This window comes from Macadamia integrifolia, chromosome 5 (assembly GCF_013358625.1).
Source record: "Macadamia integrifolia cultivar HAES 741 chromosome 5, SCU_Mint_v3, whole genome shotgun sequence".
In the NCBI taxonomy this organism is placed as follows: Eukaryota; Viridiplantae; Streptophyta; class Magnoliopsida; order Proteales; family Proteaceae; genus Macadamia; species Macadamia integrifolia.
Window position 1 is genome coordinate 4,202,620 of NC_056561.1, and position 14,918 is coordinate 4,217,537.

Consider the following 14,918-nt stretch of genomic DNA (forward strand, 5'->3'; position numbering starts at 1 on the left):
TTTTTTTTTTTTTAAGAAGGTTGGAATCTCGTGTATAATTAATTTTGTACAGAAATTAAAAGATGATGAAGATGTATGATCACTCTTGTTTTAAGTCATACTTATTGACTACAACGATTTCGTTGTTATTGTGGTGACTTTTGTAGCTTGTCTTGGTCTATCGTTACATTGAGTGTATACGTTTATGTCTACGTGGGCTTGAAAGAGATTGGTCTCCTCACTTAAAGTCGAGCATTTCCCTTTCTCTTGATCTTTCTTAGAAGCGAATTGCAAGGCCCCAATCGCCTTTCTACTTAGTTGGCAACAACTCATTGAACCTTTCCATCAAATTAATAAATAGACTTTTGTGTTTTGACTAAAATCTCATATGTGGGCCTAAGAAATTGTTTTTTGTTTGCCAATAAATCATACTAAAACATGTGGTTACGCTAATTAAGAGAAATTGAATAGAAATAATTTGATAAATTTATGCCATTATTTTTCTATGGTTGTAGAGCCAATATTATGTGTTAAATACATACATTGAAAAAAATTAATAATAATAAAATAACATAAACAAACAAAAAATCATCATTATTGCCTAGCTTTACACAAAAGGAATTAGAGACAAACCATATGACATTTCAATACAAGCAGATTACAATTGTTTAATAGAAAAATTATAAATCAAATAATTTAGAATTTGGCCACTGAAAGGTTGAAGTATTTTTGTGTCACACAAGTTTATTGGCTTATAGCCCGGAAGTGTATGGGACTCCGGCAGCTCCAATCCAAGAACCACCACCCAAGAAGTTTGCCACTGTGAACTTCTGTGCATCAGAGGTGCTCAGGATATGATAGCCCTTCCACTTCACTCGACCACTTGTGCTGGACCCCGAACCAGTATTCCCATACTCTCCATAATAAAGAGTGCTTAGAGCAAAATTGCCACTCCATTCGAGCCACCCGGCAGGATCGATCAAGCTATCAAGGTAAGTCTTCATGACAACAGTCCTTGAGTATTGCTTCCATGGACGACCCAAGTAAGTCTTAAATGAACTCTGTACTGCTTTCAAGTCAGAAGCAGCTGTAATTTTGCAATTATGGATCGATATTCCAGTGTTCTCGTTCGGATCAGACCGCCCTTGAGCAGTCACGGTGTTCTTTTGGCTGCTCATGGGTTTTCTCACATAGATGTTGCAGTTCTGGAGCACGACCGCAGCATCTCCAAAAATGAAGTCTACTGTGCCATAGATGTCGCAGTTGCGGTAGAACTGGCGTTGGGAGTAGACATATAAGGTGTCTTGGTATCCTTTGAAGCTACACTGATAGAAAACTGAGAGGTCTGAGCCTGAACGGAATGCAACTGCTTGGTGCTTCTGAGGTCCGGCCGTGTTTTGGAAGGTCATGGCCTTGGCGATGAAACCGTCGCCAACCGCAGCTGTGGAGATGAAAATAACACATGTAAGTCATAAGAGGAATATAACTTAATCCATCTCACAAACAAGCCCTTTATTATTATTAATTTTTCTGTTCATTTTGTTGGGGAGGGGATGGACGGGGTGGTGGGTGGGGGGCTGGACTTTTTCCTTAACCGGAGAATGTGTCAATTCTAATGATGGAAAACTGCAACCTTCCTAATGACCTAATTACCCATAAAACAATAATCTTTCCCTATCACAGAGACTGAGAGAACAAAGATAGAAAGACAGAGCTTACCAACGGTGGCGGATCTGAAAGTGGTGGAACCATCTTGGACGTTCTTACTGCCAGTAACGATGGTAGCATCAATCCCATCTCCTATTAACATTATATTCTTCATTGACTTGGTAACCTCAACGTTCTCTTTGTAGGTACCCTTCTTCACATATATAACAAATCTTGAAGTCCCACTCCTTAGCTTTGATGAAGCAGCCAGAGCTTCAGAGATGGTCTTGTACTTACCAGACCCATCAGCCGCCACCACTATATTAGCTTTTGAAGCTGCTGTTGTTGATTGGAGAAGCTTTCTATCAGAAGCGGAGACCCATGAAGGGAACTTATCAGAAAGCAAGCGTCTTCCACCACCTGGTTTACTGGACAGTGTTGAAGCTGCCTGTTTGTTTACAGCCAGAGAGTTACTAAGCAACTTAGAGAAGTCACTTAACATGGAAGGTAAGGAAGACATAAATGAAGCTTTGTTGAGCTCCATAAACCCATTTTGGCAAGTCTGGTGATTGGCAACCGCTGCACTAAGCCATGTTTGAGTATCTTCCCAACTGTTAGACAACAATACACGATTAAGCTGGCTAATCGTGTCATTGTAGAGCTCCGCACAGTCGGCATGGGCTGCCTTGGCCGGCTCGTCGAAAGAGGACAAGTCCATAGATGAAATGTGATTATGGGCTAGTTGAGCTTGGTTCATGGTGACAGTGAGAGCTAAATCACGAAAACCTTTGGTGGTGACTAGAGGACTAGAGGTAACGAAGGAATTACATATTTGAGGATATGGTGTTTGGCTACAAGATGATATGGTGCTGTCACCATTAGCCACCCAAGAAAGAAATGGAAGAAGAGAGAGGCTCACAAGAACTCTAACAAAAGGGTTATGATCCATAGCTAGTGACCCAGCAAAACTCAAACAAGTATTGGATTAGAGCTTCCTTGTTACTAGTACTACAAAGGGGGACGATTGATGATTCAAGGATGGAAGTATTGGTGCCTTTATGTAGGGAGAGGGCATAATAGTTGGAGGAGTAGCATCTAGTTTGGACCCTTGAACGCGTTTTAGAGGTTTGAAAAGATGTATGTTGGTCGTCCATGCATGACGTGTTTATATTCCAACTATTTAGTCTTTTGTTGAAACAGGCTACAATGGACCAATAGTTTATGGGGCCACGAAAGTCATTGAATTTATATACCAACTCGAAGTTGGCGGCCTTGGCGTCCCCTCGTGCATTAAATGAAGAAAAAATAATGTACATAGTTGTAGGTTCCAAGTTATGTCGTGTTTTTGGATAAAGGGTTGCAAGTTATGTCGCATACAAACAAAAGGACATTTAATTTCTTAGGGTGTCTTAGGGAGTGGGGTGAGTACAAAATGTCGTGGAAATTAATATATAAAGAATTCGTTAACTAACAAAGGTTTTCTATGTGCTTACGAAATGGGTTTTGAAGCCAATGGTCACACGCACTATTTAGATATTGTACTTATTAGGTGAACAATATTCAATAGTTATGTGGTTGCTGAAGGCATAATATTTTCTAATACCTTGTGAAGTCGTAGTGTAGAAGTTTCTTAAAAAACAAGGGAGAAAGAACTCTTTACATGTAATGAGAGGGTGTGTAGAAGCATCTTCAATAGACTGGGTGGAGGGCAATTTGTCTTTTCTTGTATTTGAGCATAGACAACACTAGACTGATAGGGTTTTTTTTTTTTCTTCCCTTAAATAAAAATTGAGAAAAAAAACTACTCTGTAGTACTGCACGTGTAAGTAAACTAGGCTATGAAAAAATATCCATATCCCAATTCCACTTCTCCATCTACGTATGCAACATTATTGGATAATGTTCTTTCTCTCATAATAATTAAAATCTCCTGTTGTTTAAGTGATTTTTTTTTCTACGTTTAAGGGGAACTTTGTAGGTCCACATGATCCATTGCTAACCCATGAGACAATTACACTCGTGAAGACAACATATTTAAAAAAAAATAAAAATCAAATAAAGATACAATTATCCACCAAGTCATGACTAATGAGCTAGATCCTCTCGTGGATACTAACTTGCTATCATTCTACCCAAAAAATAATAATAATAATATTATATATATATATATAATATAATATAATATAAAGAAATGCTATTATTCATCGCTAACATGTATTGAACTGTCTCATCAAGAAAAATAAGAGTGAAAATATACGACCCAAATTTTTTTGTGCCCATAGAATCCATCCCTACGGTAAATGTTAGTCCTGCTCCAAAGTCAATATGTTTTATAACAAGGACGGAATATTCCTAAGGCCAGGTGTTGTGTCCCCTCATGACCCTAGACAATAGGGGAGAGGGAGGTGGGGAGAGAGGGTCCCATCATTCAGCCATAGTGAAGAAAAACTTTATCGTTGTAATAAAATAATTTTCAAGAGAAAGAGAGGACATTATAATATAAATTTATTTTAAGAAAATTGTTATTTGATATAGGAAGAGGTTTCCCTGAAGCCATAGTGAGCGGGCATCAATTCATTGTACCTCATCAACACCGTACAATAGGAGAGAGGGAGATTTATGGGAAGGGAGGGGGATCATACATGAACCTCTCTTCCTTCACGGTGAAGGAAAACTTTGTCATTTGATATATGACCTTACTTCTTTTTTTTTGGTGGAGGGAGGGAACTCCTTGAATCTACCTGGTTCTATGGTCTGGTCTAAAGGTTAACTTCAGTTACGTATAGCCAAGCCTAACTTGTGTAACAAATCAATCACTAGAAGACTCGAATTAAAGACAAATTTTGACACATAGTGCCTTTAGAGGAGATACACCCAGGGAGTTTTCCAAATTAAGAAAATTGAGTTGTATAGTTGATATAAGTCAACCATACCATTTTAAATTCCCCTCTTTCTTAAATGACACTTTGACGGCCCCCAGTTTTTTTGGTAGGATTAATGGCCCCCAGTGCAGAAAGTAAAAACTGGATTACACAAACTTGCAGGTCAAATCACAGAAAATGCACTGCCCCCCTCCCCTACTTTTAAGCCAGCCTAGATTGAACCAGCCCACAACCTAAGAAAAAAAAAAAAAAAAAGGCAGTTCTGGCCGGTTGGAAGATCGGGTCAAGAATAGCTATCTCTAGCTGTAACCAGTAGTTAATGCAGGAAAAGTTCAACGATTAAAACACTATAGAGGGCTATGAATCAGTGAAAATGGAATCAAAGTGGTATATGAGTTTCATTGAAGTCTACTAATTAGAATTTTTCCACATAATTAAGATCCTTCCTATAGATGGCAATTGATATCTAACCACTTAATGGTCCAAACAACCAAGGTCAGTCCTAATTGAAAGCTTCATGATTGTGATAAGATTCTAGAAATCTTGATAAAGGTTGTGATGTTCATGAAATGTGATGACTAATGATGCATTTGTTACCAATTAAAATAGCAGAAATTATTTTCAAAGGGTTTTGTCTATCTATTTCATAAAAGCAATTATACTTTTATCTGCCACTCTATTCAATTGTTAGAAAAAAAAAAAAATGATGTTGCTTGATTGATTTGATAACTAAAACTACAAAGCTTCAAATAAAGTTAAGTTACTAGGCTCTGGATGCATATGGTAATTTTGCAAAACATTCACAAAGGTTGGACTTGTTGGGATTTAGTGGATAAGATCTTAGCAAGGATGCAAAATAACGTAATTCGTAAGATTATTGTGTCAAACATGTAGTCTTTGAGTTTGAAATCCTTGCAAAAGTTTTTAATAGATCGAATTTTCCTTCTCCCATGGAGGAGAAAAACTTGCCCCTCATATAAAATATTAATGGAGAAAGCTTTGTTTCACCCGTATAAGTTCACAAATTTCTATAATGGTTTAGTATGTTTCCAAAATACCCTTATGATGTCTTCTCTAGCCTATCCCACACCCTCACTGAGTGGAAAACTATCTTAATTTGCATCTCTAAAAATCTCTCTCCTCCATGAAATTTCCCTCGAAAAGACAGTGCTTGTGGTGGCATATTCGTTTCAGCATAAAGAACACTGATGGACATATTAGTTTGGAATCTTATTTATAATTAATGGGAGGAGGTTAGGTGTGTCGTCAGTTTTCTTGGAACTAGCAATCAACCGATAGAAAAAAAGAACGAAAGAAAGATAGACATAGATCTGGCCTTTTCCCATAATTAATTGAGTAAAGAAATTAAAAAAAGATAATGAAGATGTAATCACTTTTGTTTAAGTCATAATTATTGACTACAACCATTCTCACCGTTATGATGGTGACTTTTGTAGTTCGCCTCCTTACATTCAGTGTGTTTTTGTCTATGTTATGTTGCGTATACAAGGGCTTGATAGAGATTGGCACCCTCATGAAAAGTGGAGCATTTCCCTATCTTTTTATCTTTATTAGAAGCGAATTGCAAGCCCAAGTGCTGGATAAATTGGAATTCAATATTCAATGGCCTTCGTACCTGGCAACCTAATCCTGGAATTGGACGGATAGATCCTAAGAACAGCTTATTTTCTAAATTAAGACTATGTATGGTTGACAAGAAATGAATAAAAAAAAAACTTTTCAACTCATATTTCCAAAATTTTTACAACCCAATGACTTTCAAATTTAATGAATAAATTTTTTTTTCTTAACAAAATTCCTTATATTTTTATAAACAACTGTGGCAAATGAAATATCTTCTTTCATTATTCTCATTCACTTGTGGGCTATGCTTAGGATCATCAATGGTCTGGGATCAGGGTTCCAATAGTTCTTTACTTTTCTCAACCTAGATCAATAATCTAAAATGGAAAACTTGTTAACCGATCCTTCATGACCTCCCACCTCCTCTGTGCAAGACATGACAAACTTGGGCCATCAGTTATATTGGAGTAGTTTTCAAGATTTTAAGAGTAGTTACAGTTCCAACATAGCATGGTTCTTTCCTTCTGGTTGGTATGTGACTCTTCAAATATTATAGTGACACCTCCATGGCCATTAATGTTGACATATAATAAACTGTCATCTGCAAGGTTGCCCTGATTATATAAAATCTCTCAAAGTGAAGTTTAATTTTGACCCTAATACATACTTAAGATAATACTTGACTGATGAGGTGGACTGAGATCTTTAAATGGACTTGTGGATGTCTACCACTTAGAACCACATGGCATCTAGTAAACCTTTTGTAATCAATTATAGTAAATATTGTGTTGTAATTGGAAAAATGTTGGTAAACTCTATAAGTTCTGAGCCGTCACTTGCACTTGGATGAATCCATATACAAATACTCTCATTGGTCAAATTTTAATTCAAATTCGATATATATATATATATATATATACACACAGGAAGTGGCAAATCTTTCACTTGACAATTTTATCATTTCTCCTTCATTATCTCTTCTTTCCATTTTTTTTTATTTTCTTAATTGTTGGTACCCTTTATATTATTATTATATTTTTATATTTATAATACTTAAATACTATTTATCTCTCTCTCTTTCTCTCTCATTTTCACACGATTTCTCCTTCATTATCTCTTATTTTCATTCATTTTTATTTTCTTAAATGGTTGGTACCCTTTATATTATTATATTTTTATAATATTTAAATATTATTTATCTCTCTCTCTCTCTCTCTCTCTCTCTCTCTCACACACACACACACACACACACGATTTTGCCCATTATTCTTTCCTTTTTGTTTTTTTACTAAAACTCTTTCTGTCACTCCCACTCTCAAAAGATTTTATCCACTTTCTATTTTTAATTAAAACCTTTTCTTTCATTTTCTTACTAAAACTCTCTCTTTCCTTTTTTTTTTTTCTTAAAACTCTTTTTCTCCCTCCCGCTCTCATATGTTCCTCCCACTCTTTCTATTTTTACCACTTTCTTTTTACTCACCTTCCTCTCACGGTCCTCTCTCTTCTCTCTCTCTCTCTCTCTCTCTCTCTCTCAAAGCTCCTAAGAAGCTCAAAGATCGAAAGCCTTCTATTTCTCTCTTGAGATCTCTAACTTCCACCTTTGAACTTCATATCATCATCATCAACATCATCACTCGCAAGAGATTCGTCAAGGCTTGGCTTGGGGGCTTCTTCCACACCTGTGGCTTTTGGCAACTCATCGTCCACCTAATTTTCTGGCAAGCACTATAACTCTAAGGAACTCTGCATTCCTTCTTCGTTAACCCATGCACACATGCGTCGTTTGGCCAGTCTTCTTGGCTAGATTTTTTTGCTCCATTGGGGAGGATGGATGATACCATGATACATGATACAAAGAGGAGATTTTTATTGAGAGTCAGGAGGTCATCAACAACCACTTTCATTAAATTTGTAACTGAAATAGCGGGAGTAGGCTTCAGATTGACATCCAATGTTTGATTTGGGATCTTAAGCAACCACTGAAAATATGAAATTTGAACCCAAATACAGTCACAGAAAGCCTATAAACTTAAATAAGAAGTGAACTAATGATTTTAGGGAAAAACAGTTAACAAACCAAAAGTCATAAGAACCAGCATGGCGCAGCCGAAAGTCCTCTACACCTAGTGCTTTTATTCTTCTTGTATATCAATTTCCGGGTTCCGAATCCTCTATTAACACTCATAATATTTCCTTTGCACAGTTACTGAAGGAGAATCCAACATAAGAAGTTCCACATCGACTGGAAGAGCACCCAGAAGCAACAAAATCTAACCCAGCTCCGCTAATATCGAAATTCCGACACATGATTGACACCATTCTCATCAACAACCAAAACCCAACAAGAAGCTGATCAATCACATGAAGCAAACACCATCAACCCTCTTCTCCTCGATGAACACCCGCTTCAAAAACATTCTATATTACAGACCCATAAGAGAAAAACAAACGTGGGTTTTGGGTTTTGACTGAAACTCGATAGAATCATAATATCGAAAGGATTTCCATTGCATCTCAAGCTTAAATAGATTATTCGGACATTCTATTCGGACAGGGAAGAGCAAGGCCAGCTGGAACAGAGATTGAGAATTTAAGGACAGCCTTTTATTAAGTAGACGGCATGTTCAGTTATGAGTTCTGAAGTCTGTAACTTGTATAACTCACTTCTTTAAAATCTGAGCTTCAAAAAAGGGATCAACGAGGGAAATAGAGAAAGAAAATCCAAAGACAGAAAGGTTGGATCATCGATGAAGAACCAAATACCCATTGGTTCCTAATCCAAGTATACTTGATTTCAACTTTGTTTTGGACTAGGGATGGACTGGTCTTGCTTTAGTTCTTTCATCCTAATTTCTTCTTCCTTTACTATTTATTTTCCTCTTATTTTCCCTTAGTTGAGTAGATTTTTATTTAACCAATACAATCTAAGTTCTTTTTTTTTTTTCCCTAAATTTCTTCTCTCTCACTCACTCACTCACTTACTCACAGTCCCCCTTCCTCCATCTATCTTTTTTCTCTTACTCCCACTCACACTCTCATACGTCTTCCTCCATTATCTCAATTTCGTAAATTTTCTTTTTATTTATCCTTATTTCTCTCAAACTCCCCCCACTTTTCTAAATAATTTTCTCTATTTTCCTTATTTCTATCAAACTCCTCCCACTTTCTTTTAAACTCATTCCTCTTAACTTCTCTCCTCCAAACTCTCCAGTTGTCCATGATCTCTCCTCCTCTCTTTTCCACTTCTTTTTACTTCTAGAACTCCTGCTTTCCACTTTCCATTTTCTTTCTACGGAAAAAAAATTTCCATTTTTTTTCTCAAACGATTTCTCTCCCTCCACTAACTTTTTTTTTTTTGGTGTCCGTCTCTCCCTTCCACATTAGGTGTATCTCTGTTCTAGAATAAAAATCATAACAAACATAACGCTTCTTCTGCATCAACTTTGGAACATTGGCCCCATTTGAATATTCTAATCGAGTGCAATGGTCAGCGAGTTGCCATTGAGTGCCGTCTATGTTCCGAAAATGTATTGATTATTGACTTTCCCTTATTTCCTCTTTTTCCCATTATTTTCTTGAAATTGTATTTTCTATGTACATTGAAAACCAATTGAAATATGAATTATTAGCCCCTTGTGGTTTGGAAGGTAAAGATTTGGAAGTGGGTTACCACATACAAGTAATTGTTTTTCTTTATTCTTTTTTTCCTTGTTAATTTACTTTTTGATTGTTTAGTGATCATGTCATTCACCCTGCTAAACAAATCTACCTTCTAATAGTACTTTCAGGTGGGCTGTCCATTAATTCTTATTATTACTGTTTGTTTCCTCTAAAACTTTGACCTCAAGATTAACAACCACTATTGTATTGGTCAAAGCAAAAAAATATGATGAATAGGAGGAAAGGAGATCAGAAAGATACACTGACGAATTGACTATTGTATAAGTCGTGAGAAGTAAGTAGCAGATCTCCCTTTATTTTGGGAAGGCAGAAAAAGAATAGGGACCGAGAAGATCAATGATAACTGGATCGAAGTGAAACAATGCTATTGATTTGTGCTAAAAAGATGAAAGATCGATCAATTGAGAGATTTTGATAGGCACTTTACCTCTAAGGGGCTGATCAAACAAGGAATCTTGGAGGAAAGAAAAGATACCAATGAACTTCTATGAAATGGTTTCATGGGATTCAACTAATTCTTTCGATCGTGGGATATCATTGAGAAATATGAATCAATGCCATCAAAGGATTTCCTACTATTATTTGTATTTTTTAAAACCCAAAGCCTCACTAAAAAAAATGTTTCGTGCACGCTTATTTTTTTCGTATATATATATACATCGTCACATCGGTTATGACAAATACTTTGAAATTAATAAAAGGAGAGAACGTAGCACATCATGGTTGATTTCAAGCTAGATTGTGTGACAGAATAAAGGTAGATTTATAAATAAAATGATAAGTAAAAGGAAAGCTGATGTAACCACCAACCCGACTCTCTGGTCCTCTCACTTACATGACCTGGTCCAGATATAGTAATACAAGACAAAGATAAATTTGAGCCATTCAGTTTTATGGGTTTTTTGTTAAAAAAATTAAATTAAATTGTCTGATCTTATTTAGAGTTGGAAAAGTGTAGAGTAATGTCTAGAGTATCGGTACATATGTATGAATATACATGGAATGTGAGCGTATATAAAAGGAGGTATTTGATTGAATTAGGTTTTGAAATTTCATATATGACTGATGTAGACTATGTCCTCTCTATCCCATGGTCAGAATGGATATCCTACCACGTGGAAAAGTAGGTGTTCTTGTGAGTTTTGGAAAAGATAACATTATAATAATTTATCAATTTGAATTAGCCTGCCCATCTCGTTGTAATTTTATTTTGTTGTCTGGGAATGCCTAGACTCTAATTTGGTACATCTCTTTAATTTCATTAATACATACTTTGCTAAACTTTTAGGAAAAAAAAAAAAATCCAGCCCATCTTGTTGTCCCATATGGAATGACAATGCGTCAATTCTTATATCCATGTGTACTTGTTACTTCGACCAATGTTGTGCTCTCTCCCATAGTCTTGATTGTCAAACCTCTATTTTGCACCCCACTTGAAGAACTCTTTTGATTATGTTTAAAAGTTTACAAGTGACCAATGAACCCTGATTTTTATCTTTCCACAAAACTTGCTAAAGTTCAAATTTTTTTTGTTGAAAGTTTTCCTATATGTTGGCTATTTTTTTTGTGCTAAAAGTCAGCAGAAATGATATATTAAAATAAATATAGAATTATAAGCAAAAGAATGAGAGAAAATGAAAAACCATTGAATTGCCACTCCACCTTCAGCATGGCCATCAATAGAGAGACAATCCAATCAAAAGAACAATTCTTATGTCAATCTATAACGTGGTCTCAATTGAGAGTCTCAATCAATATCATACTTAATAAATGATGGAATTGAGTTCCAAAAGTTTGACTGTCTTGTTTTTGCTGCATGCTTTGCTAACTTATTAGCTATTAAATTTCCTTCATGATAGCAGTGAGTAATATTCCAAGAAATTCCCTGCAATTATTGCTTGAAAAATCTCCATTTTTGCTGCAAGATCCATGGCATTCTTTGGCTTTTGATGAAATTAATGACTGCATGAGAATCACATTCAATCCATAGATGAAATTTACAAATTAATCCATTTAATTGTGCCATGTGAAAGGTGATGTAACAATTCTTATCATTCAGAAAATATTTAGAATCCTCACATGTCAAATTTTAGATATAATCAATTAATACACAAACTCTCTCATGTATTGACATCTTATCCTCATATTTTCAGCCTTCAATTTCTTTTTATATTAGTTTCACTTATTCAATGAATTTTTTATGCTTCAATTTTATCATTTGATTGATCTCATCTACTTGACTCATGAGCAAAGAATCTTGGCATCAACCTATATATAAAATTTCAATCTTATCCAATCCAGCACATGAGATTCTAATTTTATTTTTCTATTTTGGTTATCCTTGATGGGGTGGTACACTACGACTTCATGAGTTATTAGAAAATCTTATGCTTCACCAACCTCATAACTAGAAACGAGATAATATAAAAGATCACACTGTCCATTAGCTCCAAAACCCATTTACTTAGGAGAATAGATTAAGCATTTATTTTATTCCAGTTTGGCTAATATGAAAATATTTCTACCATTTTTTTTTTTTTTTTTGAATAACTAGTAATTTGCAACTTTTAATGCAAGTGGGGAGCAGTCACAATCGTCTTTCCTGTGAGAAACCGTGAAGGATACCTATTCAACTTAGAGTTGGTAAAAAGTCAATGGCCTTCTTTGGCCGTCCTTCGGTATCTATTGGTTGGAATACATAAGTCATGCATGCATGCATGGGACCAACCTACGACTTTTCAAATTTCTAAATTAAAACGCGTTCGAGCATCCACACATTACACTACTCGTTCAACTACTATTATGCCCTCTCCCTATATAAAGGCCCCAAAACTTCCATTTCTAAATCATCAATCATCCCCATTTGAAGTAGTGTAGTAACAAGGAATCATAATTCAATAGTTTCTTGTTTTAAGTTTTTCTGGGTCACTATGGATCATAAGTTTTTTCTTAGAGTTCTGCTTGTGAGTCTCTCTCTTGTTGCATTTGTTTCTTGGGTGGCTAATGGTGACAGTACCATATCATCTTGTAGCCAAACACCATACCCTGAAATATGTAATTCCTTCGTTAGCTCTAGTCCTCTAGCCACCTCTAAAGGTTTCCATGATTTAGCCCTCTCGGTCACCATGAACCAAGCTCAACTAGCCCATAATCACATTTCATCTATGGACTTGAGCTCTTTCGACGAGCCGGCAAAGGCTGCATGGGCCGACTGTGCAGAGCTCTACAATGACACGGTTAGCCAGCTTAATCGTGTATTGTTGTCTAACAGTTTGGAAGATACTCAAACATGGCTTAGTGCAGCAGTTGCCAATCACCAGACTTGCCAAAATGGGTTTACAGAGCTCAGCAAAGCTTCATTTATGTCTTCCTTACCTTCCATGTTGACAGACTTCTCTAAGTTGCTTAGTAACTGTCTGGCCGTAAACAAACAGGCATCTTCAGCACTATCTGGTAAGCCTGGTGGTGCTAGGCGCTTGCTTTCTGATGGTTTCCCTTCATGGGTCTCTGGTGCAGATAGAAAACTTCTCCAGTCAACAACAGCAGCTTCCCAAGCTAATATAGTGGTGGCCGCTGATGGGTCTGGTGATTACAAGACCATCTCTGCAGCTCTGGCTGCTTCATCCAAGCTAAGAAGTGGGACTTCAAGATATGTAATATATGTGAAGAAGGGTACTTATCAAGAGAACGTTGAGGTTACTAAATCAATGAAGAACATAATGCTAATAGGAGATGGGATTGATGCTACCATTGTTACCGGTAGTAAGAACGTCCAAGATGGTTCCACTACTTTCAGATCCGCCACCGTTGGTAAGCATTCTTTATTGAATCTTCATTGTTAATCATCAGCGCCTCCTTTTTTCCTTCTTTAATTATTCTGTTAACTTATTTATCATCCTAGTTAAATGTCTAATCAAGACGTGACCTAACAAGTTCTTTAACTGTCTACTTAACCCTTTTATGTTTATATGCCCAATCAAGACCTTCTAGATATTCACTTTTATGTGATAGCTAGGGATAAGGATGGCTAGATTACTGTTTTATGGATATTAAAGTCATTAGGAAGGTCAGAATTGAGTGATTAGGTGACAATACAGTATCTATCCTCTCATGTGAGATGTCTCATTCTCCATTTATGGAAAATAGTCCAGCCCACAACCCTAACCCACTCCCCCCAAGAAAAGAAAAATTATTAAATTAACTATAAAGGGCTTAAGGGATTGATTAACCTTTATTTCTCCTATGACTTACATGTGCTATTTCATTTCCTCAGCTGCCGTCGGGGACGGTTTCATCGCCAAGGCCATGACCTTTCAAAACACGGCCGGACCTCAAAAGCATCAAGCAGTTGCATTCCGTTCAGGCTCAGATCTTTCAGTTTTCTATCAGTGTAGCTTCAAGGGATACCAAGACACCTTATATGTCTATTCCCAACGCCAATTCTACCGCAACTGCGATATCTATGGCACCGTCGACTTCATTTTTGGAGATGCTGCCGTCGTGTTCCAGAACTGCAACATCTATGTGAGAAAACCCATGAGCAACCAAAAGAACACCGTCACGGCTCAAGGGCGATCTGATCCTAACGAGAACACCGGAATATCGATCCATGATTGCACAATTACAGCTGCTTCTGACTTGAAAGCAGTACAGAGTTCATTTAAGACTTATTTGGGTCGTCCATGGAAGGAATACTCAAGGACTGTTGTAATGAAGACTAATCTTGATAGTTTGATCGATCCTGCGGGGTGGCTCGAGTGGAGTGGCAACTTTGCTCTAAGCACTCTTTACTATGGAGAGTACGCGAATACCGGTTCAGGGTCCAGCACAAGTGGTCGAGTGAAGTGGACAGGCTATCATATCATGAGCACCACTGATGCCCAAAAGTTCACTGTGGCAAACTTCTTGGGTGGTGGTTCTTGGATTGCAGCAGCCGGAGTCCCATACACTTCCGGGTTGTAAGGCTGCGTTGACCCTTCGTTGGGCTAATTCTAAATTATTTGATTTATAATTTTTCTATTTATAGGAGCCAAGAGTCATTTCTTATGTCTCACGCAATTGTAATATACGAATTTTCATATGGTTAATTAGTGTCCAATTCCTTTAGTGTAGAGTGGTACAATAAAATGATTCTTTTTTTTTTTA

The 14,918-nt window shown here is 36.7% G+C and overlaps 2 protein-coding genes across 2 annotated transcripts; one reads left to right on the top strand and one right to left on the bottom strand.

The window, feature by feature from the left end:
• Positions 1-600: 600 nt before the first annotated feature.
• Positions 601-2,635, bottom strand: LOC122080162 (pectinesterase-like). The gene is made up of 2 exons (XM_042647067.1): positions 1,699-2,635; positions 601-1,420 (listed from the first exon to the last, which is right to left on the bottom strand). Exons 1-2 carry the CDS (start codon positions 2,573-2,575, stop codon positions 732-734), a joined length of 1,566 nt encoding a protein of 521 aa, XP_042503001.1. The 5' UTR covers positions 2,576-2,635; the 3' UTR covers positions 601-731.
• Positions 2,636-12,656: 10,021 nt separating this feature from the next.
• Positions 12,657-14,918, top strand: LOC122080178 (pectinesterase-like). The gene is made up of 2 exons (XM_042647090.1): positions 12,657-13,583; positions 14,047-14,918. Exons 1-2 carry the CDS (start codon positions 12,704-12,706, stop codon positions 14,733-14,735), a joined length of 1,569 nt encoding a protein of 522 aa, XP_042503024.1. The 5' UTR covers positions 12,657-12,703; the 3' UTR covers positions 14,736-14,918.